General features: G+C 32.9%; 2 protein-coding genes across 2 annotated transcripts in view; one reads left to right on the forward strand and one right to left on the reverse strand.

Moving 5' to 3' along the window:
* Positions 1-26,318, reverse strand: part of LOC107448536 (BOS complex subunit TMEM147) — a 64,973-nt gene extending 38,655 nt beyond the window's left edge. Inside the window, exon 1 of the mRNA XM_087153159.1 lies at positions 26,105-26,318. The gene's annotated coding sequence lies outside the window, so the exon portion shown is untranslated. The remainder of the gene's footprint in view (positions 1-26,104) is intronic.
* Positions 1,499-8,474, forward strand: LOC107448535 (nicotinamide N-methyltransferase). The gene is made up of 3 exons (XM_016063775.5): positions 1,499-1,877; positions 4,546-4,753; positions 7,785-8,474. The coding sequence occupies exons 1-3, from the start codon at positions 1,724-1,726 to the stop codon at positions 8,215-8,217; spliced, it is 795 nt and encodes a 264-aa protein (XP_015919261.3). The 5' UTR covers positions 1,499-1,723; the 3' UTR covers positions 8,218-8,474.
* Positions 26,319-26,707: the final 389 nt, after the last annotated feature.

Consider the following 26,707-nt stretch of genomic DNA (forward strand, 5'->3'; position numbering starts at 1 on the left):
CTACTATAGTTTATGATATAAATCTAATCAAATAAACAGCACCAATAATTTAATAGTAAAGAGTGAATAGCACAAAAATAATATTATTCAAAAGAAAAAAAATTAAGCCATGAATTAGGTTTATTAGCAATATTTTGCTGAATGTTTTTACCTCCCTTTCAATTTGTTATACAACTTATAGAAAAATGAAAACTATTAATTACATAACATCTTTGCATAGAAGCTTCACGAATAAAATAAAGCCAATAAATTATTAGAATAAATTCATTCGATAATACCTAATTTCTTTGAAAGTAAAAATAAATCCAATACCTTAAAATCAAGACCAAACATGAAAAAAGATACGAAACAAAGATACAAAATCCCTACAAAAACTTTCACATTTAAAATTTCAGAAAAATTTAAACTAAGCCATTTTCATCCTATTACTTAAACGTAAATAATGTGAGCTTAAAGAAATTCGATGTAAAATTCAATATTCAAGATATTTTGGTCCCCTTTATTTGAGAGATCCCCAAGTCTAGGTCCAGTCTTTATTTTTGATTATCAAGCAGGGCTCCGCCCGTCCTCGGCGGTCAAAAATTTCCAGCGGACAACGAATTTCTCGAATCAGACGTCCGCGCGGACGGCAATTTTCCCGTTAATGTCCATGCTACACTTTCAATATTTGTTATCTTACAAGAGTCTAGCGCGCCACTTCTAAAATGACCCTCTAATCTAGAAATCCCGTACAGCAACATACTGCGCATGGTGCATTGATGTTTTTTCCGTCTGGGAGTACTGCAGCAGTTGAAAGGGACTTTTCAGCAATGAACTTACAAAAAATGGCATTACGTAATCATTACAGCATAACGTAAGCGTTAAACGCAATCATGAACATCCATCTAAATGGAAAACCCCTTTCAGATTTCGGTGCAGAAACCTCTGTAAATCATAGGCTTGATTGTGGAACTGGCAAACGTCATATTTGATTCATTTAAAAAACGCAGTACCGTCGGATAAATTGACATTCCAGATAACTTTACCTTTGTCATTTAAATTATTTTATGAAAGAAATTAATTATTTCATAAAAGAAATATTAGGTTTTACTATTAGTAACCTAGTATTTCTTTTATTACTGTATAATGTAATCCTAGTAGCTACTAATTCATTGTGTGATTTATATAAATGTTTGTAATAAATAAGAAAAAATAATATTTTTATTTATTTATAAGCGACGGGTTAGTTTCAAAGGAGGACGGGTATATTGTTGGACGAGCCGTCCTCGGGGACGGGTAAAATTTCTGAGTTTTTTCGAGCCCTGTTATCAAGCCATATTAAATATCAAAATAGTGAATACCCTAATTATGCTCGACACATGTACTTTTACACGATTTTTTTTATGTTATTATTTGTAGAGATAATAAAGAACTCTCTAAGAACGAACACTAAAGCCATTATCATTCATCATAAAGATTACGTTGTCCTTTAAAAGGAATAACTGTGTATATACAAGTTATTTCATAGCTTCAAGGTTTTTCATTTACTGATTTCGGTACGTTGGGTGCAATTTCAAGTCCCACTAAACTTCTAAAGAAACTATAACACACATATTTAAAGAACGATAGTGTTTGCTCTTATAGAATTTAAAAAAAAAAAAAAACTTTTTATAGAATTTTTCATTCTGTGCTAAAGAGCTATTAGTAGCAGATTACGAATCAAAACTGATTCGATACAAGAATCATGGAAAATGAAGAGAAGAAAATTCGTGAACATTTTTTGGAAAATTTTGATCCATTAGAGTTTTATGATTTTAAATTAGGATCACTGAGTAAAGATGGGACAGAGGATAATTACGATTTCTGGTTTTCATGTTTATATGAATTTTTCACTACAGGTAAGAGTATTTTTGGAAGTTTTAGATATTAAGATGCGTAGTTTTCAAACAAGCTTGATAAATTTTTAGTAACATAAAATATTAAGTTATTAATTTCTGACACTCACTCAAACGTATGAATGTTTTAAGTAAATGATTTTGATGCTTTTTTTGGGAGGATATATTCTAAATTCGTTATTCTTTTAAAGTACTTTTCTCTGTCTTAAACATTTTAGATTAGGTTAATTAATTTTATACGTATTTTGAAATAAATTGATTTTAGTGCCAGACAGATAATTTTCGTTAATTTCGAGAGAAAAATAATTGATTGTACATTAATGGTTAAAAAAATAGAAATTTATGATCCTTTCGAAAAAAAGTATTTTTTTTGTCTATTTTTTTTTTGATTACTGCTTGTTATTATTATTATAAACTGCAGTAAAAGGTGTTTTTTTAGGATTCTAATTAAATATTTTTTTGCATGATACAGGTTTTATTTTTCTAAGCTTTAAAGTGTTTATTAATTGCACATTAAGTGTTAAGAATATAAATAAACTGTTAATACAATTCAAGTTCTTTAATTTGTTAACACCATTCTTCACTTTTTTAATGTTTAAATGCATTTATTTATGCCTTATAATTGTACTCCCGTTTGTCAAAATTTTTAACCACAGAGAAAAATTTTAAAAAAAAAGTAACTAATTTGATTCTAGTAGATTTGTGGACAGTTTTAGGGCGAACAAATATAGTATTATTTGAGCCAAGGAGATTTTGTTTTATAATCAAATGTTTATAAAATGTAGAAATACTCTCCTTCCTACAATATAGGAAAAGTGCTAAATATTAGTATTTTTTATGCAGTAATTGAAAATAACTAAAAATTAGTAAATTAGATGAAATATAGTTTATTTTGTCCAAAAAAATCAAAATAGAGAACATAGGTTATTGGAAAACGATACGTGAACCGACATTTTTTATCTGCCCGCATTTTTACGAACTCAATTGAAGAGAAAAAGATAGATTGAATCTATAGAACAACCACGTGAAATTTTTTTGAAATTATATTTATTATTATTTTTTTTTTATTTTTATTAATTTTCTTTATTTTTAAATATATGTGATTGTGGTTAAGGTGTAGAATCGGGATCCCCTTGGTTTGGCTATAATTTTCGTTCTATTTTGCTAAAACCCGTTTTTGTTTACCATGATATTCTTCGCTGGCTTTTGCCATCTTTACTTACTGCAACTATAACTTTATCGCTATTTAATCGATTCTTGGATTATTTTCATACATATTTGTTTATTTTCGAATCGCTAAATAAAAGAGGGGCTCCGATTTTAAATTATTGTCCTTTTCTCTATATTCATCTATGGTTATCCCTCACTTTCAAATAGTTCATCTGAGGAAAATTTGCCATTCAATATTTTAGCATCTAAAGTACTTAAGTTCACCAGATAAGTGGCGAGTTTTGTGTTCTTACAATTTCATCATTTGGGTCTTTTTTTTATTAATTTTTGTGAAATTATGATACTTATTCTAGTTAATGATGCTCTAACGGGTTTTTAATTAAAGGACAATAAAGAAAATGAACAGATTAACAGATTTTTCTTTAGCCTAACTAACATTCATGAGATCACATCTGGGCGTAAAATCCTAGTATACGTTACACGCTTAGAAAATGTTGCTCATGCCGAAATGACGCATCTACGCTTGTCGCCAAGAATCAGAGGAAGCAATAACATAAAAATCGCAATAAAACATAAAATACATAAACACCCCGAAAAAAGAATAAAAAACAAAATTTATCGTCTTCCCAAACATCGCCAACGTCACGAAATCCTCCGTGTAACGTATACTTGGATTAAACCAACAATTTCACTTTTATACTTATATCAACATTTTTTATTGACGAATTCGATTTATCTACAAACACTACCGTTGCCAACCTACGAATTCATAAAGTGAACATTAAATATGAGCGCAATTTGAAACTCTCGTTTCTAAAAGCATTATTATATCATCTTTGCTTAAATTTGTTAAGTCAGTTTGATCTCTTATTTTTATTTTTATTTTATAACCATCGTTGAACAGCCGACCCAATTTTGGGTTTACGACAACTAATGTTCAACTCCGTAGCCTTGTAATTTAGAACCAATCCAGAAACAAGGAAACTCCTGGATCAGTACCCCCAGAGGTATAGTTTGTCACGAGCCCATGGAGGACTTTGTGACTCGACAGATTTAACGTGCATCAGTCACCATATACTACATGGGGAGTCTTTGGCAGGCGGGGATCGAACTCACGACCTCTTGGACACGGACTCAGTGCTTTCCCAACCAGGCTAACCCGACCCTATATCTTTTATTTGTAGTTGGTGGACTATTACAGAATTTTTTTAAAATTTTTATGCATCGCAGGATTCATTTGGAATTTGATTTAAATAAAGGAATGGGCCTTATAGTTTTTTTTAAATAGCCATATGTGTCTAAAAATATTTAAAGAAGGTTTAAAAAAATTAACTTAACAAAACACATATAAAATGAAATGACGCCAGCATCAGCATTTATAAAATTTGAAGTAATCTCATGTAGTTATGTAAGGTTCATAGGTTTTATTTTGCAAAAAACGTTAATTTATATGACGAAAGAACTTTTTAAGTTTTAAAGATGTTTTATATTTTACTTACAGAAAAAATCGATGGAGAGAGGCTTCTTGATTTGGGCAGTGGTCCTACAGTGCACAATGTAGCCACAGCTAGTTCATATTTTTCTCACATTGTCCTTAGCGAGTTAGTCGAGAATTGTTGTGAAGAAATACGAAAATGGCTAAGAAAAGACCCTGATTGTGTTGACTGGTCTCCTATGCTAGAGAGAGTAGCCAAAATAGAGAAAAGAAAGTAAAAACATTATAAATTTAATTCTTTTCCCTCAAAACATTGTGATTATACCAACATTTTTGAATAAATTAAATAATATGAATGTTCTTATTTTGTAACCGTTGTTAAACAGACGGCCTAATTTATGGGTTTACGACTATTATTGTTCAACTTCGTAGCCTAGTATTTTTAAACCCTTTCCAGAAGACAAGGAAACTCCTAGATAAAGTATTGGGAGAAATTTGTCTTCGTGGTAACTTTTTTAATGAAACTAACCGGCATTTGCATTACATGGTGAGGAAAAACATGAAAACCTCCCAAGGTTAGCCTAATGTCAAAGGGACTGTTACCCAGGATCCGTCTGCCACTGAGGATATTTTGCATGGGCACTGTGGTTGGTGCGAGCCGGGTGCGGAATTCGTATCGACCAGTCATCGCTGGGGTTTGAAACCGGTTCACCTTACTGGAAGAGGAGCGCTCTATCCCCTGAATCACCATGGCTCGAGATGAATGTCAGAAAAAAAACTTCCATTAAACACTATTGAGATTTAGTACCAGCATTGTAACTAAACATAAACACCAATTTTTATGAAAATTTTTGATAAGATGGCACAATCAGTTTTCAAGGCAGGAGGGCGCGAAAAAATCGTCAGTTGTAAGAAATCGTAAAAAGTCTTATTCAAGTCAGTGTTGTTTAATTAGTTGAGATAACAGATACTGCTTTGAGTGCCACTGTTCTGACCACATAGCCACAATTATGGTCAAGAATTTGTGGAGCCGTGAGCTTCATGACCACCCTAGCTCATAAAGGGCTGTAGCAGGAATGTTTTAACCCCTTAACGCACAGATTTTTTGAAAAAAACCGGTCAAAAAAAAAAAAAAAAATTTTTTTAATGTAAAAAACATACTTCCTCCTGGTTTAACTTTTTGTTTGGTGGACAATTTTGATATACTGCGCTTTTGTTCCATGGATAAAAGCTATATTTTATTCTTGAATAAATAAGTGTTATAGCTTGCAATCCTGTGCAAATGATAAATATCAATAAAACGATTTTTACCCTTAACTTTCACATGGTTATTTTCAATTCTCGATTATATTCGAGTGTGAAAAATTATAACAGCATAAAATACAACGCCGCTCGAATTATCTCGAGCGTGCACAGTTTGGCCTGTTAATCGCTCTCGAATTAACTGGAGTGCACAAGTTAAGGTGTTAACAGATACAGCTGGTAATGAGTTAATAGGCTCAGTGGTAATATGTACAGTGAGAAAAATAAAAAATGGGACAATCTGAATTGTTTTTGATTTAATGGTTGGATTTTTCCCATACCAGGTCTCTATTATAATAGTTCAAGGGCCTGACCTCAAATATGCTAACTAATAAGTGCAAGCAATATTATATGTTATGAATTCCGATACAAAAACATACTTCATTTGAATAAATGTTTCTTTTTACCACGCAGTCTGATTCGAATCTTAAAATATGGTGGTAGTCAGAATCTCAATAGTTTAGTCAGAAGAGTGATCAAAAGTTTGGAAAGTGTAATTATACTTTTCACACCATATCTAGAAAACTTAAGAATAATATGTTTTTTTTTTTATTCAAATATAATTTTTTTTGAAAAACTATTTTTAGTTATTATTTATTATTTTATAATATTTTATTTAATAAAATATATCTGCATACTATAATATACCTTACACTATAATAAATCTTTAAATAATTTAAAGATTTTTTTGCTCACAATTATTAAATTCGTTTGTTTAAAAAATGATTGAATGGAAAAATAATTTTAATAATTATTTATTATTTTTTAATATTTAATTTAATAAATAGTTGAAAATTTTTTTTAATAGTAAGATATATAGTTTTAATGTAATTTTTTTTGACAAAATGTAATGCAATTTTGAATGAATTGATGTCACACAGTTCTCGAGAAATCAAATTTTAACAAATTTTATGAAATTTGATAACTCACAAACTATTCGACCGATTGTGGATTATATATTTACTGGTGTCCTGAGAGACAAATACTAATTTCCACCATCTTCCATATTAAATCTCTGGAGAGCTGTACGAGCACCATTTATTTATTATGAGAGTAAATATTATTTTTAAATATTTTATTGTATTTTCTAAAATTTAAAAAAATATAGATATTATCCAAATTTTTAAAGTAGTTAGTTAAGTACTTTATTTACGTCGCACTAGAGCTGCACAATGGGCTATTAGAGATGGTCTGAAAAACATCCCTGAGAATGATTTGAAAAAATGCTATCAAAATATAGATCCTCTGCAGAGGAGATGGTAGCTCGAAGACCTGCTCGCGAAATCGAGCACTTTATGGTAGAACAGTTTAACGAGGATCGTTACCACTCACCCTCGGCTTCTACACAAGCTGATCAAAGTGGTCACCCATCTCCTTACTGACCGCAGCCAGTGATGCTTGACTTCAGTGTTCTACTGGGAACCCTGTCTTTACGATCAGTCCACTGCGGAACCCAAATTTTTAAAGAGTTGATAATTTTTAGAATTGTATCCAAAGCAGCAATAAAATAGCTTTAAATTCGTTTAAAAGCACTTGAAACTTTAGAAACTATAATTGATGAACTGGGGTTACGTAATTTGCATTATGCTAAGTAATGTGAAACGAAAATATTAATTACTAACTTAATATAAATAGGAAATCGCTAATTATGGTTAATATGGGGGAAGCTGAGTATTGAATGCGACTGCAAAACATTAACACGTTGAATGCCAGGCTAATTTTACATGGCTTGCCCGTCTGGCCAAAATGATTTTCTCAGTGTGTATTGCATTAATTTTTTCAAACCATTTTAGTAACGATAATATAAAAAAATTAAAAGCGTTAAAAATTTACTCAAATTATGTGTTTCTAATAATTTTGTCTTCGCCGGTCACCGATGATCCCCATGGCGCTACGAACAAACTCAGTGACGGTCCACCGGTGACCCCCATGGCACTTAACGTGTTAATAAAACTATGAAAGGTATATATCTAAATGAGAGATTGTTTATTTTCTTTTTCTAGAGATTTGAAGGCAGCAACTAAAGAAATTGAAGAAAGAATCCGATCTTCAGTCAAAGCCGTTATTCACTGTGACGTCGTCAACGACCAAGTCATTGCTAAAGAATACGCCCAAGAGCCCTATGACGTCATCATGAGTGGTCTTACTCTGGAGACGGCTGCGGTCGATTTGGATTCTCACTCCAAAATAATTGGTCGCATTAATCGTTTGCTGAGGAAAGGAGGCAAGTTGATTTTGTTCGGTCCGACGAAGACCACATCTTGGAAAGTGGGCGACAATACATTTCACAGTTTCCCGATAGATGTCTCTGATGTTCAAAAATCTTTGGAAGATAATGGATTTGGAGAGATTAGGTTTAAGCTAAAGGAACGACCCGATAATGATGCTCGCTATAACTGTGAGAAACTGTACTTTGTAACAAGTACGAAGCTTTGATTCTAAATACTGAAGCTTAAAAAAACGTTATAATTACTTTGAACGACGATGATATCACTGATTACGAATAATCGTAATCAGTGATAAAAATAACTCAATTAACCGGAAATGTTTTAAATTTATATGCTTAACAACAAACAAAATTTATATACAACATTTATTTTTGCAAGTTCTCGTTTTAAAAAAAAGAGTTCGAAGTATGTTACTTACACACAGCAATTAATGACATTATTGGTTCAATAAAATAATTAACCACATCTTTCAGGGGAGCATTTTATTAATGAAAAACGCAACAATGTCTCCGTAGGCAGTCAAATGTTCCTCAGTATTGTGCTGTTATCGAAAGGAAAGTGCGAAAACTTATCAAGTATCTGGAAACAATACTTAGGAACAGTTGGATGCATAAATATCATCTTTGGAAACGTGTGGCTTATCACTTTAATTGTCAATACCCTTTAATTGCCAATATTATTGTATTATCTGCATATATAGTTATAAAACGTAAGTAACATATAAACTCTTGAAACATTTTCATCGTTTATGGATGAGATAGTTTGTATCTTCTTTTGAAAGTTCGCTTGCAATGCGTCATAAACGCGTAATTTTCACGACTATTTTTTTTCCATTTAACTCATACTCTTATGTGTGCAGTAATTTTTAACGTTTATTGCTTACTAACTTCAGTAATGTATTTTTCTCGACGGACAAGATTATTACTTCCAACGAATGTTCGCTGCACAGTGCGCAAAATAATAAAAGGACCACCCTCAATAACTTTTGATCTAAAGGGTCAGACTCAATCTTAACGGTTCAAGAGAGCGACTTCAAATATGCTAATTAGTGCCGACGATATTTTAAGTTACGAAATCAGACACAAAAACGTACTTTCTCCGTATAAACATGCCTTTTTTACGATGGATTCGGATTTCTGACCCATAAAGTGCTGTTGTCGTTGTAGTTCATTTACGTCGCACTACAGCTGCACAATGGGCTATTGGCGACGGTCTGGGAATCATCCTTGAGGATGATCCGAAGACATGCCATCACAATTTCGATCCTCTGCTGAGGGGATGGCACCCCGCTTCGGTAGCCCGACGACCTGCACACGAAGTCGAGCACTTTACGGTAGAACAGTTTAACGAGGACCCATACCGCACATCCTCGGTCCCTACGCAGACTAATCCAAATGCAAGTGGTCACCCACCCGCACACTGACCGCAACCAGTGATGCTTGACTTCGGTGATCTGATGGGAACCGTGTCTTAACGATCTGTCCACTGCTGGACGACCCACAAAATGTAAAAGGTAGGCGCAATCAGTTTGATCAAGAAAGTTGACCAAAATTTTTTGTTTCGCACACAAATAGAAAATTTGTTTATCCAATGATAATTTCATGCAAAAATTAAACTTTTTGCGAGTATTTATTACTTTTTATTATTTTATTTTATAAAAGACGAGAAAATTTTGAATTGCCAGGTATACTGCCTTTTATATCGTTTTAAAGAATGTAATTTTAAATGACAAAATACAAAATTTGAGCGAGGTCCGTTTCTTTTTGTTTCTTGCACACTGTACATAGTAAAAGCACAGCAATAAATTTTATAATTTAATTCTTTTACTCTATTATGTGAAGCGATCTCATACAAATGAGCAATCTTGTTTGCATATCATACAAATTCTTATGATATATTTGCCTCTACCGACGAAATATATCATTTCCAACCATTGTTTGTTAGACATTACCAATGAAGAGTTATAATTGTGGCAATGAAATGAAAAAAAAAGTGCTTACAAAAGAAACATACTTACAAAAATAAAATTAAACATTGCCATAAACTGTGTCTGGCCAAAAAAAAAAATAAATGAAATAATTAAAATAAAATAAAGATGAGGGGGAAAGAAAGAAAAAAGGAAAGATGACTATCTCAATTTTGCAGTCTTAAGATCCTCATTTGAGTAAAGAAAGATAGCCTCCTTCTTCAAGGTAGTGATTATTGAGAAGACAATGTCATGAAAAGTTGAGAATCCATGCAATAAAAAACTATAATTCAAAATTGCATTATTTGAAACTAGAGATTATTGAGACCACAATATCTTAGAAAGTTAAGTATCTGTGTCCAATAAAATATTGATTTTAAAATTGTATATTGTGAAGATTAGAGAATATTGAAAATATCTATATATATAAAAGAAAGTCGTGTTAGTTACTTCACTTATAACTCAAGAACGGCTGAACCGATTTAGCTGAAAATTGGCAGGGAGGTAGTTTAGAGCCAGGAGAAGGACATAGGATACTTTTTATCCCGTGCGATAAACCGTTCCAGCGATATCAGTGAAAGTCGAAATGGAATTTTCTGATTGGTTAAAAGCTAGCCATTGTTTTAAATTTTGCTATAAACGATTCAATTTTCAAATATCTTGAAGATAACAACAGTGATATTTTCTATCTTATAACTCTATTCATTTAGAAAAGTAAATTAAAGTAAATTGCATATACATTAATTTTTAATTTGCGCTTTTCTTTATGTCAGGTGAGCACAAGCAAGTAAAATCAACGAGAATAGATTTCTTAATTGTTGGTCGTATCACGGATTCAGTACTGTGAAAACTGTTTAATAAATATAAAGACAAAAGCAAATTTCATTCAAATTGCACGTTTTCAGAAATATTTATATTTAGTACGTAATTTTAGGTTAGCAAAATTAAATATACTTTTCGAAGATTTCAGTGCTGTGACAGTTGTCATTTGAAAACTATTAGTTTGTTTGTTTATTTATGCAAAGTTTTCGAATTCATCCATTTTATTTCTTTCATTTATAAAATTGATTTTTGTTTTAAATCTTATAATTTTCATATTTCTTATTCATCTCATTTTTATTGCTCTTTTTATTATTTAAAATATGTATGTGATATTTCGATTTAGCAAATTTGCGACCACTGCCAACTTTTACATTTCTTTTTCGTTGTCAGAAAGAATATTTGCAAAAATATGCCGCCTAAGCAAATCGCTCTTAGTCGGTCGACATCTCAAGCGCGCAAAAAGAGAACTACCCGTGTTTCAGAAACATCGGAGCAACGGGAAAAAGACTTGAAACTAATCGAGAACAGAATGCTTTTGCCCGTTCCTTAGAAACGTCTGAGCAACAGGAAAGAAGACTGTCAACAAATCAACTACGAACTACACAAGCCCGTTCGTCGGAAACATCAGAGCAACGGGAAGCAAGAATGAAAACCGACCGAGAACGCATTTCGCTATTCAGGCGCTGCCAATACTCTGATTTGAATTTCAGTGCATTTCACTATGATCCGACAACAAACTATAGTCTTCCCCCAAGTGTCATCATCGGAGAAATATATCAATTATGTATGTTTTGTAATGCTCTCAAATTTAAAAATGAAACAGCTGAAATTTGCTGTTCTAGAAGCATACAGAAACTACAAGATTTTACGTCGCCTGCCGAGACATTATCGACCTTCGTATCAGGTCAAACAAACCAATCGAAACATTTTTTGGCGCATATACGCCGGTACAATTCGTGTTTCTAAATGACTTTATTCGGTGCTACACGTATCCTGAACGAGAATTACATCCCAACATTCAAAGTGCAAGGCCAAATTTATCATCGTGCAAGGATCACTTCTTTCAATGCCTAACGCAGATCATAAATTTCTACAAATTTATTTCATGGATAACACAAATGATCAAGTCAATCAACGTTGTCAGGTAAACAATGGCACTAAACGAAAAATTGTTACCGTATTACAAAAATTTTTCGATCAACATAATCAGTTAATTAGGCTGTTCACAATTGCCCTAGACTAAATGTCATCCGATATTTACAAAGTTGTTATTAGAGCTGAAAAAACACCTGTAGGCCACCACAAAGAAAAATACAATGCGCCAACATTGGATGAAGTGGCTATTGTTATAGTTGGCGAAGAATTTACTTCCCGCGATACAGTTCTTCATCGCAGAAATCGTGACGTTCAAAGAGTTCTCAGAAACGTATCGATCATATGATGCATTGCAATATCCTATTTTATTTTGGTGAGGAGAGGAGGGATATTATTTTAACATAAAATTAAGAAGTCCGCAAACAGGCGAGAAAACCAATAAGAAAGCAAGTGCAATAAGTTTTTATGCATATAGATTAATGATTGCCAAAACGCTGATAATCATACTTTAAAATGTCGACAATTAGTTCATCAATACATTGTCGATATGTATGCGAAAATTGAAACTGAACGCCTACTGTATATTAAATTAAATCAAACCAAATTACGTTCAGAAGAATGCATTCATTTACGGGATGCAATAATTAATGATGGTAACGTTAATCCTAATGATGTGGGGAAAATGATTATATTGCCGACTACATTTGCAGGGAGAAAAACTTGGACTCCCTGCAAATGTAGTATTCATACATGTCTGAGTATTCATACATGTGCCTTGGACTCCAAGGCACATGTATGAATACTCAGAGGATGCAATGACATATGTTCTCGCATATGGGCTCCTAGATTTATTTATTACATTTACGTGCAATTCTGCTTGGGTTGAAATTAGAGATATTTTGTTACCAGGACAATCATCATCGGATCGTCATGATATTACAGCACGTGTGTTCAAACAAAAATGATAATCTTTACTTGATTTCATTGTGAAGCGTCATGTTTTTGGAGAGACACGGTGTTGGGTGTACTCTATTGAATGGCAAAAACGAGGATTGCCTCAGGCACACATTCTAATTTGGCTTATTGAAAAAAAACCACCTTCTAAAACTGATCAGATATCAGCAGAAATTCTTGATGTCACCATAGATCCAGTCTTATTTCAGATCATTGTCCAAAATATGTTTCATGCTCCGTGTGCATCACCATACATGTCTGTTTGAAAATGCACTAATGATATCCTAGATAATTAACTGCTTTTTTTCACCATTAAATAAAATTTGCATTTCAAATCATAATCGCAAATGTCATTTACACACTTAAATACAAAATTCAAATTCAAATTGAAAGCGTTGCAACGCACGCAGGGTACAGCTAGTAATATTATAAAAAAGCTAAATATCCGTCCAAGAAAGAAAATGGTTTCAAATTTAAGTAGTGAGAAATTTAAAGATTATTGAGAACACGATATAATATTAATTATCCTCTTTAATGAGAAAATGATTTCAAAATTGTATACTTCGTTATTTGGAAAAAATATAGAGTTTTTAAAAATGGAGTAAATATGAGGTTCACAACAATATGAGATGCTTATATATTCATTTTTCGTTTGTTTTCAAAGTACTAGGGACCGTTTTATTATTGTTTTGTTTTGTAGAAATGTTAATAAATAATTTTTAGAAATCTGACTTCTTTAAATTAAGAAAAGTTTTTATTATTATTATTATTATATATATAAAAGAAAGTCGTGTTAGTTACTTCACTTATAACTCAAGAACGGCTGAACCGATTTAGCTGAAAATTGGCAGGGAGGTAGTTTAGAGCCAGGAGAAGGACATAGGATACTTTTTATACAGTACTGTGAAAACTGTTTAATAAATATAAAGACAAAAGCAAATTTCATTCAAATTGCACGTTTTCAGAAATATTTATATTTAGTACGTAATTTTAGGTTAGCAAAATTAAATATACTTTTCGAAGATTTCAGTGCTGTGACAGTTGTCATTTGAAAACTATTAGTTTGTTTGTTTATTTATGCAAAGTTTTCGAATTCATCCATTTTATTTCTTTCATTTATAAAATTGATTTTTGTTTTAAATCTTATAATTTTCATATTTCTTATTCATCTCATTTTTATTGCTCTTTTTATTATTTAAAATATGTATGTGATATTTCGATTTAGCAAATTTGCGACCACTGCCAACTTTTACATTTCTTTTTCGTTGTCAGAAAGAATATTTGCAAAAATATGCCGCCTAAGCAAATCGCTCTTAGTCGGTCGACATCTCAAGCGCGCAAAAAGAGAACTACCCGTGTTTCAGAAACATCGGAGCAACGGGAAAAAGACTTGAAACTAATCGAGAACAGAATGCTTTTGCCCGTTCCTTAGAAACGTCTGAGTAACAGGAAAGAAGACTGTCAACAAATCAACTACGAACTACACAAGCCCGTTCGTCGGAAACATCAGAGCAACGGGAAGCAAGAATGAAAACCGACCGAGAACGCATTTCGCTATTCAGGCGCTGCCAATACTCTGATTTGAATTTCAGTGCATTTCACTATGATCCGACAACAAACTATAGTCTTCCCCCAAGTGTCATCATCGGAGAAATATATCAATTATGTATGTTTTGTAATGCTCTCAAATTTAAAAATGAAACAGCTGAAATTTGCTGTTCTAGAAGCATACAGAAACTACAAGATTTTACGTCGCCTGCCGAGACATTATCAACCTTCGTATCAGGTCAAACAAACCAATCGAAACATTTTTTGGCGCATATACGCCGGTACAATTCGTGTTTCTAAATGACTTTATTCGGTGCTACACGTATCCTGAACGAGAATTACATCCCAACATTCAAAGTGCAAGGCCAAATTTATCATCGTGCAAGGATCACTTCTTTCAATGCCTAACGCAGATCATAAATTTCTACAAATTTATTTCATGGATAACACAAATGATCAAGTCAATCAACGTTGTCAGGTAAACAATGGCACTAAACGAAAAATTGTTACCGTATTACAAAAATTTTTCGATCAACATAATCAGTTAATTAGGCTGTTCACAATTGCCCTAGACTAAATGTCATCCGATATTTACAAAGTTGTTATTAGAGCTGAAAAAACACCTGTAGGCCACCACAAAGAAAAATACAATGCGCCAACATTGGATGAAGTGGCTATTGTTATAGTTGGCGAAGAATTTACTTCCCGCGATACAGTTCTTCATCGCAGAAATCGTGACGTTCAAAGAGTTCTCAGAAACGTATCGATCATATGATGCATTGCAATATCCTATTTTATTTTGGTGAGGAGAGGAGGGATATTATTTTAACATAAAATTAAGAAGTCCGCAAACAGGCGAGAAAACCAATAAGAAAGCAAGTGCAATAAGTTTTTATGCATATAGATTAATGATTGCCAAAACGCTGATAATCATACTTTAAAATGTCGACAATTAGTTCATCAATACATTGTCGATATGTATGCGAAAATTGAAACTGAACGCCTACTGTATATTAAATTAAATCAAACCAAATTACGTTCAGAAGAATGCATTCATTTACGGGATGCAATAATTAATGATGGTAACGTTAATCCTAATGATGTGGGGAAAATGATTATATTGCCGACTACATTTGCAGGGAGAAAAACTTGGACTCCCTGCAAATGTAGTATTCATACATGTCTGAGTATTCATACATGTGCCTTGGACTCCAAGGCACATGTATGAATACTCAGAGGATGCAATGACATATGTTCTCGCATATGGGCTCCTAGATTTATTTATTACATTTACGTGCAATTCTGCTTGGGTTGAAATTAGAGATATTTTGTTACCAGGACAATCATCATCGGATCGTCATGATATTACAGCACGTGTGTTCAAACAAAAATGATAATCTTTACTTGATTTCATTGTGAAGCGTCATGTTTTTGGAGAGACACGGTGTTGGGTGTACTCTATTGAATGGCAAAAACGAGGATTGCCTCAGGCACACATTCTAATTTGGCTTATTGAAAAAAACCCACCTTCTAAAACTGATCAGATATCAGCAGAAATTCTTGATGTCACCATAGATCCAGTCTTATTTCAGATCATTGTCCAAAATATGTTTCATGCTCCGTGTGCATCACCATACATGTCTGTTTGAAAATGCACTAATGATATCCTAGATAATTAACTGCTTTTTTTCACCATTAAATAAAATTTGCATTTAACATTATTTGCAAATAACAGAATGCTTTACCAAACTGCTTCCCTTGGTAAATTCTTTTTTAATTGCATGCGTGGCTTAAAATTTATAGTATAGAAAATATGAGTTCAGATAAATCAAAAGTGATCCAGGAAATTTCAAGTGTTAAAAGTTTTTTTTTTCCTTTTTAAATATTAAATAGCAAACAAATTTTGACACTATTACATTTCTTAAAACTTTCAGTACTTCAAACTTTAGATTTATTTTTAAGTTCATCTCGACAAATTTTTTCTATGCTTAGAATTTTAAATTGCTGATGCAGTTGAATAAGAATTTGCCATGATTTCTCCCTTTGTAGAGCATCCTCTTAAGGTTGAGTGTGTTCATGAAAACAGAGCCATCTTTCTCTGTCGAATTTCAAGCGGAGCCATAATCTATTGGCAACCCCGGAATCACTTGGGCCATTTGTACATGTTAAGAAATCCTTCTTTTCCAACTCCAATTAAGTACTCCTGTTTTATCCGTTTATTGTCCCTTAATTTCTCAGTAACTTGAGGTAGGGAATTATTACTTTCTCTGCTGCAGTACGAAACTTAAGTCTATTTTTCTTAGTTTCTAGTCCTACAGTGGTCTTAAGACGCGTACAATTCCTTGTATATCAAAGAAGTCAAGCATCACTGGCCGCCGTCAGTGAGTGGGTGGGTGACCACTTTGATCAGTGTGCAAAAGGACCCTGGTTTTGTGATTTCTTTGTTAAACTTTTCCACCATAAAGTGCTCAATTTCGTGCAGAGGTCGTTGGACTGCTTAAGAGGGGGAACCATGCCCTCTGCTGAGGATTAAAATTACGATGACATATCTTCAGATCAACCTCAAGGATGTTTCTATATATCTACAGTCAATAACTTATTGTGTAGCTCGTATGTGAAATAAAGAAAGTACTACTACTACAAGAAAATCTACTCTGGTTTCTGGCCCTATTTGTTTTTTGCTACACAAACATATGGAAGCTTGTGTGCTGATTACGAAGTCGAATTAGAGGCCCTTATAAAGTTGTGGAACAGATTTTCACAAGTCAAAAAAGGACATCACTAAGATACATCCAAACGGGGTTCGAACCCGCATCCTCCATGTAACAGACCTTTTAGCAGATCAGCGAGACTGCTCAGTCAGGGAGACTCCCTGATTCTGGCTTTTCTTTAAAAAAAAATGTTGAGCGTGTCAGAAACAGTCCACTGTTAGTGAGTTAAATAAACAATTGCAAAAGGACTTTCCTGGCCGGAGTCTCGCACACTAAATGCTGTGAGCGTCCCGCAGTGGACTGATCGTTAAGACACGGTTCCCAGCAAATCACCGAAGTCAAGCATCACTAGCTGCGGTCAGTGTGCGGGTGGGTGACCACTTGGATCAGTCTGCGTAGGGACCGAGGGTGTGCGGTATTGATCCTCGTTAAACTGTTCTACCGTAAAGTGCTCGACTTCGCACGCAGATTGTCGGTCTACCGAAGCAAGGGTGTCATCCCCTCTGCAGAGGATCAAAATTGTGATGGCATGTCTTCGGATCATTCTCAGGGATGTTTCTCAGACCGTCGCCAATAGCCCATTGTGCAGCTCTAGTTCGACCTAAATGAACTACAACAACAACAAATGCTGTGCGTAGCGAGGAGGCTGGTTCGAATTCCGCTGTTACCCTGGATGTATCCTCGTGCTGTCCTTCTCTGTATTGTACTATCTGTCCTTCTACTTATAACACAAAGGCTTATAAGCCTTAATCGAGCACACATGACCGCAAATGTATATTGTCCCAATAAATAAATAAACAATAACAAATCGGGATTCCATTTTACAGGCTTAAATAGTATCGTGAACTTTAAATTTTTTCGAACATAAAAATTATGTTTGTTGAAATATTCATACTTGAATAAGACGAAAAAAATAATCAAACATTCTATTCATGGTTCTACGGAAAGTAACGAAGATAACGAGGTCTAGAATTTTCAAAAAAATGTGAAAATTATATTCCATCCAGAGTGATTATTTTTTCTGTCATAAGACTAATGGTAAGTGGATTTCATTCTTTTTATCAAATCCAAGTTTTTTCATGTACTCAATAAAATAAATTGTAAAAGCAAATTAGAAAACAAATGCAAATTAGAAAACACGGTATATTATATTTTTATAGCATCATATCAGAATTGCTATAAAATGCATCTACGTGAATAATTTTTGGTACAGTGAAGATTGATATTATATTTTATTGAAAAAAAACATACGTTTATTCGTCCCAACATTTCCCTCCACAGAAGTAAAAAAGTTTTTACCCTTCAATTTATTCCCTTTATCATTTTCCGCGTAAAAGTAATTTATTATTTCTAAGGTATTCCTAAAAAATGCCATAATAAGAAATTCGCAATTTCTCTAGCTCATTAAAAATTGAAATAAGTAAGAGAATTAAATAAAAAGATGATTAGAGGAGGATGATAGAAACCGATTGTAGAGGGTAATTTAAGTTTTAACTTCAAAATTAAATTTCATTCTGGGAATCTTTTATCACATCCAGAGGCTTGGATTGAAATTAGTTGTATAAAATGGCGCAATTTAAAGTACGCAAATCAAAAGCGATTTTGCTATATCAAACTCACGATAAAATAATAATAATAATAATAAAAACTTTTCTTAATTTAAAGAAGTCAGATTTCTAAAAATTATTTATTAACATTTCTACAAAACAAAACAATAATAAAACGGTCCCTAGTACTTTGAAAACAAACGAAAAATGAATATATAAGCATCTCATATTGTTGTGAACCTCATATTTACTCCATTTTTAAAAACTCTATATTTTTTCCAAATAACGAAGTATACAATTTTGAAATCATTTTCTCATTAAAGAGGATAATTAATATTATATCGTGTTCTCAATAATCTTTATATAAAAGAAAGTCGTGTTAGTTACTTCACTTATAACTCAAGAACGGCTGAACCGATTTAGCTGAAAATTGGCAGGGAGGTAGTTTAGAGCCAGGAGAAGGACATAGGATACTTTTTATCCCGTGCGATAAACCGTTCCAGCGATATCAGTGAAAGTCGAAATGGAATTTTCTGATTGGTTAAAAGCTAGCCATTGTTTTAAATTTTGCTATAAACGATTCAATTTTCAAATATCTTGAAGATAACAACAGTGATATTTTCTATCTTATAACTCTATTCATTTAGAAAAGTAAATTAAAGTAAATTGCATATACTTTAATTTTTAATTCGCGCTTTTCTTTATGTCAGGTGAGCACAAGCAAGTAAAATCAACGAGAATAGATTTCTTAATTGTTGGTCGTATCACGGATTCAGTACTGTGAAAACTGTTTAATAAATAGAAAGACAAAAGCAAATTTCATTCAAATTGCACGTTTTCAGAAATATTTATATTTAGTACGTAATTTTAGGTTAGCAAAATTAAATATACTTTTCGAAGATTTCAGTGCTGTGACAGTTGTCATTTGAAAACTATTAGTTTGTTTGTTTATTTATGCAAAGTTTTCGAATTCATCCATTTTATTTCTTTCATTTATAAAATTGATTTTTGTTTTAAATCTTATAATTTTCATATTTCTTATTCATCTCATTTTTATTGCTCTTTTTATTATTTAAAATATGTATGTGATATTTCGATTTAGCAAATTTGCGACCACTGCCAACTTTTACATTTCTTTTTCGTTGTCAGAAAGAATATTTGCAAAAATATGCCGCCTAAGCAAATCGCTCTTAGTCGGTCGACATCTCAAGCGCGCAAAAAGAGAACTACCCGTGTTTCAGAAACATCGGAGCAACGGGAAAAAGACTTGAAACTAATCGAGAACAGAATGCTTTTGCCCGTTCCTTAGAAACGTCTGAGCAACAGGAAAGAAGACTGTCAACAAATCAACTACGAACTACACAAGCCCGTTCGTCGGAAACATCAGAGCAACGGGAAGCAATAATGAAAACCGACCGAGAACGCATTCGGTACAATTCGTGTTTCTAAATGACTTTATTCGGTGCTACACGTATCCTGAACGAGAATTACATCCCAACATTCAAAGTGCAAGGCCAAATTTATCATCGTGCAAGGATCACTTCTTTCAATGCCTAACGCAGATCATAAATTTCTACAAATTTATTCAATGGATAACACAAATGATCAAGTCAATCAACGTTGTCAGGTAAACAATGGCACTAAACGAAAAATTGTTACCGTATTACAAAAATTTTTCGATCAACATAATCAGTTAATTAGGCTGTTCACAATTGCCCTAGACTAAATGTCATCCGATATTTACAAAGTTGTTATTAGAGCTGAAAAAACACCTGTAGGCCACCACAAAGAAAAATACAATGCGCCAACATTGGATGAAGTGGCTATTGTTATAGTTGGATATACATATAGATTAATGATTGCCAAAACGCTGATAATCATACTTTAAAATGTCGACAATTAGTTCATCAATACATTGTCGATATGTATGCGAAAATTGAAACTGAACGCCTACTGTATATTAAATTAAATCAAACCAAATTACGTTCAGAAGAATGCATTCATTTACGGGATGCAATAATTAATGATGGTAACGTTAATCCTAATGATGTGGGGAAAATGATTATATTGCCGACTACATTTGCAGGGAGAAAAACTTGGACTCCCTGCAAATGTAGTATTCATACATGTCTGAGTATTCATACATGTGCCTTGGACTCCAAGGCACATGTATGAATACTCAGAGGATGCAATGACATATGTTCTCGCATATGGGCTCCTAGATTTATTTATTACATTTACGTGCAATTCTGCTTGGGTTGAAATTAGAGATATTTTGTTACCAGGACAATCATCATCGGATCGTCATGATATTACAGCACGTGTGTTCAAACAAAAATGATAATCTTTACTTGATTTCATTGTGAAGCGTCATGTTTTTGGAGAGACACGGTGTTGGGTGTACTCTATTGAATGGCAAAAACGAGGATTGCCTCAGGCACACATTCTAATTTGGCTTATTGAAAAAAACCCACCTTCTAAAACTGATCAGATATCAGCAGAAATTCTTGATGTCACCATAGATCCAGTCTTATTTCAGATCATTGTCCAAAATATGTTTCATGCTCCGTGTGCATCACCATACATGTCTGTTTGAAAATGCACTAATGATATCCTAGATAATTAACTGCTTTTTTTCACCATTAAATAAAATTTGCATTTCAAATCATAATCGCAAATGTCATTTACACACTTAAATACAAAATTCAAATTCAAATCATTTAGTCTAGGGCAATTGTGAACAGCCTAATTAACTGATTATGTTGATCGAAAAATTTTTGTAATACGGTAACAATTTTTCGTTTAGTGCCATTGTTTACCTGACAACGTTGATTGACTTGATCATTTGTGTTATCCATTAAATAAATTTGTAGAAATTTATGATCTGCGTTAGGCATTGAAAGAAGTGATCCTTGCACGATGATAAATTTGGCCTTGCACTTTGAATGTTGGGATGTAATTCTCGTTCAGGATACGTGTAGCACCGAATAAAGTCATTTAGAAACACGAATTGTACCGAATGCGTTCTCGGTCGGTTTTCATTATTGCTTCCCGTTGCTCTGATGTTTCCGACGAACGGGCTTGTGTAGTTCGTAGTTGATTTGTTGACAGTCTTCTTGGTAACTAATTTCTTAACTTTTAATTCGAAAACCTTTTCGCAAGTTTCATTCTGGATCAATTTACTCTGCTTTTTCAGATCTTTGCTAAGAAAGTAACTTATTAAGGAGACAATTAATAAGGATAATAAAGGAATTAAAAATTTCCCCAAATAAATTTCCATCATACAAAGTACGAATACCAAATCCATTAGAACCATGTTTAATTCTTTTGGATCAATCCAGTGCGTTAGATACTCCGATTTATTGTCATGATATGAGAAAATACTGGCTGCAAGGGCAAGCCATATCGGCAACAATGTCACTAAAGTTACCATAACGTTCAAAAGACGTTTTTCTCTTCTTCCAAAGTCCTTCTTCACCTGAAGAAGAGATAATGATTTAATTAAATGCTCAGATGATAAACTCATATAATACCATGATATAACAGAAATAGAAACACTTGCCATTCCACTTAAATTAGTCATATTTGTCCAACTATTATTACTCAGAATGAGAATGCTGAAATCAAATATGTGAACTGCTTGTACTAAAATACCTGCGACGCTACAAATCTGCTTGAGAAAATTGCAAACTTTTAGTTTCTTTTGATTATATTGCCAGTCAAATCCGATTATTGAGAAAGCAAAACGTAACCAAGTTTTGCCAATGAATGTTTTCAATGAACCAGTGAAAGCCATCATTGAGAAAGATGTAGAAAATAGTTCCAATTCTTATTTTTCGAATATAATGTGGTAAATTTTACTGTTGTTTCATTTTCTTTAATTAGATTTGAACATCTTGATATTGGAAAATTAGAGCCCATCATTCTGTTTGACTGTACAACTTCACTATATGAGATGATGTTTCTCTTTCATTATAATTTTATATAATACTAGCTGTACCCTGCGTGCGTTGCAACGCTTTCAATTTGAATTTGAATTTTGTATTTAAGTGTGTAAATGACATTTGCGATTATGATTTGAAATGCAAATTTTATTTAATGGTGAAAAAAAGCAGTTAATTCTCTAGGATATCATTAGTGCATTTTCAAACAGACATGTATGGTGATGCACACGGAGCATGAAACATATTTTGGACAATGATCTGAAATAAGACTGGATCTATGATGACATCAAGAATTTCTGCTGATATCTGATCAGTTTTAGAAGGTGGTTTTTTTTCAATAAGCCAAATTAGAATGTGTGCCTGAGGCAATCCTCGTTTTTGTCATTCAATAGAGTACACCCAACACCGTGTCTCTCTAAAAACATGACGCTTCACAATGAAATCAAGTAAAGATTATCATTTTTGTTTGAACACACGTGCTGTAATATCATGACGATCCGATGATGATTGTCCTGGTAACAAAATATCTCTAATTTCAACCCAAGCAGAATTGCACGTAAATGTAATAAATAAATCTAGGAGCCCATATGCGAGAACATATGTCATTGCATCCTGTGAGTATTCATACATGTGCCTTGGAGTCCAAGGCACATGTATGAATACTCAGACATGTATGAATACTACATTTGCAGGGAGTCCAAGTTTTTCTCCCTGCAAATGTAGTCGGCAATATAATCATTTTCCCCACATCATTAGGATTAACGTTACCATCATTAATTATTGCATCCCGTAAATGAATGCATTCTTCTGAACGTAATTTGGTTTGATTTAATTTAATATACAGTAGGCGTTCAGTTTCAATTTTCGCATACATATCGACAATGTATTGATGAACTAATTGTCGACATTTTAAAGTATGATTATCAGCGTTTTGGCAATCATTAATCTATATGCATAAAAACTTATTGCACTTGCTTTCTTATTGGTTTTCTCGCCTGTTTGCGGACTTCTTAATTTTATGTTAAAATAATATCCCTCCTCTCCTCACCAAAATAAAATAGGATATTGCAATGCATCATATGATCGATACGTTTCTGAGAACTCTTTGAACGTCACGATTTCTGCGATGAAGAACTGTATCGCGGGAGGTAAATTCTTCGCCAACTATAACAATAGCCACTTCATCCAATGTTGGCGCATTGTATTTTTCTTTGTGGTGGCCTACAGGTGTTTTTTCAGCTCTAATAACAACTTTGTAAATATCGGATGACATTTAGTCTAGGGCAATTGTGAACAGCCTAATTAACTGATTATGTTGATCGAAAAATTTTTGTAATACGGTAACAATTTTTCGTTTAGTGCCATTGTTTACCTGACAACGTTGATTGACTTGATCATTTGTGTTATCCATTGAATAAATTTGTAGAAATTTATGATCTGCGTTAGGCATTGAAAGAAGTGATCCTTGCACGATGATAAATTTGGCCTTGCACTTTGAATGTTGGGATGTAATTCTCGTTCAGGATACGTGTAGCACCGAATAAAGTCATTTAGAAACACGAATTGTACCGAATGCGTTCTCGGTCGGTTTTCATTATTGCTTCCCGTTGCTCTGATGTTTCCGACGAACGGGCTTGTGTAGTTCGTAGTTGATTTGTTGACAGTCTTCTTTCCTGTTGCTCAGACGTTTCTAAGGAACGGGCAAAAGCATTCTGTTCTCGATTAGTTTCAAGTCTTTTTCCCGTTGCTCCGATGTTTCTGAAACACGGGTAGTTCTCTTTTTGCGCGCTTGAGATGTCGACCGACTAAGAGCGATTTGCTTAGGCGGCATATTTTTGCAAATATTCTTTCTGACAACGAAAAAGAAATGTAAAAGTTGGCAGTGGTCGCAAATTTGCTAAATCGAAATATCACATACATATTTTAAATAATAAAAAGAGCAATAAAAATGAGATGAATAAGAAATATGAAAATTATAAGATTTAAAACAAAAATCAATTTTATAAATGAAAGAAATAAAATGGATGAATTCGAAAACTTTGCATAAATAAACAAACAAACTAATAGTTTTCAAATGACAACTGTCACAGCACTGAAATCTTCGAAAAGTATATTTAATTTTGCTAACCTAAAATTACGTACTAAATATAAATATTTCTGAAAACGTGCAATTTGAATGAAATTTGCTTTTGTCTTTCTATTTATTAAACAGTTTTCACAGTACTGAATCCGTGATACGACCAACAATTAAGAAATCTATTCTCGTTGATTTTACTTGCTTGTGCTCACCTGACATAAAGAAAAGCGCGAATTAAAAATTAAAGTATATGCAATTTACTTTAATTTACTTTTCTAAATGAATAGAGTTATAAGATAGAAAATATCACTGTTGTTATCTTCAAGATATTTGAAAATTGAATCGTTTATAGCAAAATTTAAAACAATGGCTAGCTTTTAACCAATCAGAAAATTCCATTTCGACTTTCACTGATATCGCTGGAACGGTTTATCGCACGGGATAAAAAGTATCCTATGTCCTTCTCCTGGCTCTAAACTACCTCCCTGCCAATTTTCAGCTAAATCGGTTCAGCCGTTCTTGAGTTATAAGTGAAGTAACTAACACGACTTTCTTTTATATAAAGATTATTGAGAACACGATATAATATTAATTATCCTCTTTAATGAGAAAATGATTTCAAAATTGTATACTTCGTTATTTGGAAAAAATATAGAGTTTTTAAAAATGGAGTAAATATGAGGTTCACAACAATATGAGATGCTTATATATTCATTTTTCGTTTGTTTTCAAAGTACTAGGGACCGTTTTATTATTGTTTTGTTTTGTAGAAATGTTAATAAATAATTTTTAGAAATCTGACTTCTTTAAATTAAGAAAAGTTTTTATTATTATTATTATTATTTTATCGTGAGTTTGATATAGCAAAATCGCTTTTGATTTGCGTACTTTAAATTGCGCCATTTTATACAACTAATTTCAATCCAAGCCTCTGGATGTGATAAAAGATTCCCAGAATGAAATTTAATTTTGAAGTTAAAACTTAAATTACCCTCTACAATCGGTTTCTATCATCCTCCTCTAATCATCTTTTTATTTAATTCTCTTACTTATTTCAATTTTTAATGAGCTAGAGAAATTGCGAATTTCTTATTATGGCATTTTTTAGGAATACCTTAGAAATAATAAATTACTTTTACGCGGAAAATGATAAAGGGAATAAATTGAAGGGTAAAAACTTTTTTACTTCTGTGGAGGGAAATGTTGGGACGAATAAACGTATGTTTTTTTTCAATAAAATATAATATCAATCTTCACTGTACCAAAAATTATTCACGTAGATGCATTTTATAGCAATTCTGATATGATGCTATAAAAATATAATATACCGTGTTTTCTAATTTGCATTTGTTTTCTAATTTGCTTTTACAATTTATTTTATTGAGTACATGAAAAAACTTGGATTTGATAAAAAGAATGAAATCCACTTACCATTAGTCTTATGACAGAAAAAATAATCACTCTGGATGGAATATAATTTTCACATTTTTTTGAAAATTCTAGACCTCGTTATCTTCGTTACTTTCCGTAGAACCATGAATAGAATGTTTGATTATTTTTTTCGTCTTATTCAAGTATGAATATTTCAACAAACATAATTTTTATGTTCGAAAAAATTTAAAGTTCACGATACTATTTAAGCCTGTAAAATGGAATCCCGATTTGTTATTGTTTATTTATTTATTGGGACAATATACATTTGCGGTCATGTGTGCTCGATTAAGGCTTATAAGCCTTTGTGTTATAAGTAGAAGGACAGATAGTACAATACAGAGAAGGACAGCACGAGGATACATCCAGGGTAACAGCGGAATTCGAACCAGCCTCCTCGCTACGCACAGCATTTGTTGTTGTTGTAGTTCATTTAGGTCGAACTAGAGCTGCACAATGGGCTATTGGCGACGGTCTGAGAAACATCCCTGAGAATGATCCGAAGACATGCCATCACAATTTTGATCCTCTGCAGAGGGGATGACACCCTTGCTTCGGTAGACCGACAATCTGCGTGCGAAGTCGAGCACTTTACGGTAGAAC

The sequence above is a fragment of the Parasteatoda tepidariorum genome, chromosome 10, assembly GCF_982258835.1.
Source record: "Parasteatoda tepidariorum strain Cologne lab strain chromosome 10, Ptep-v5.0, whole genome shotgun sequence".
NCBI lineage: Eukaryota > Metazoa > Arthropoda > Arachnida > Araneae > Theridiidae > Parasteatoda > Parasteatoda tepidariorum.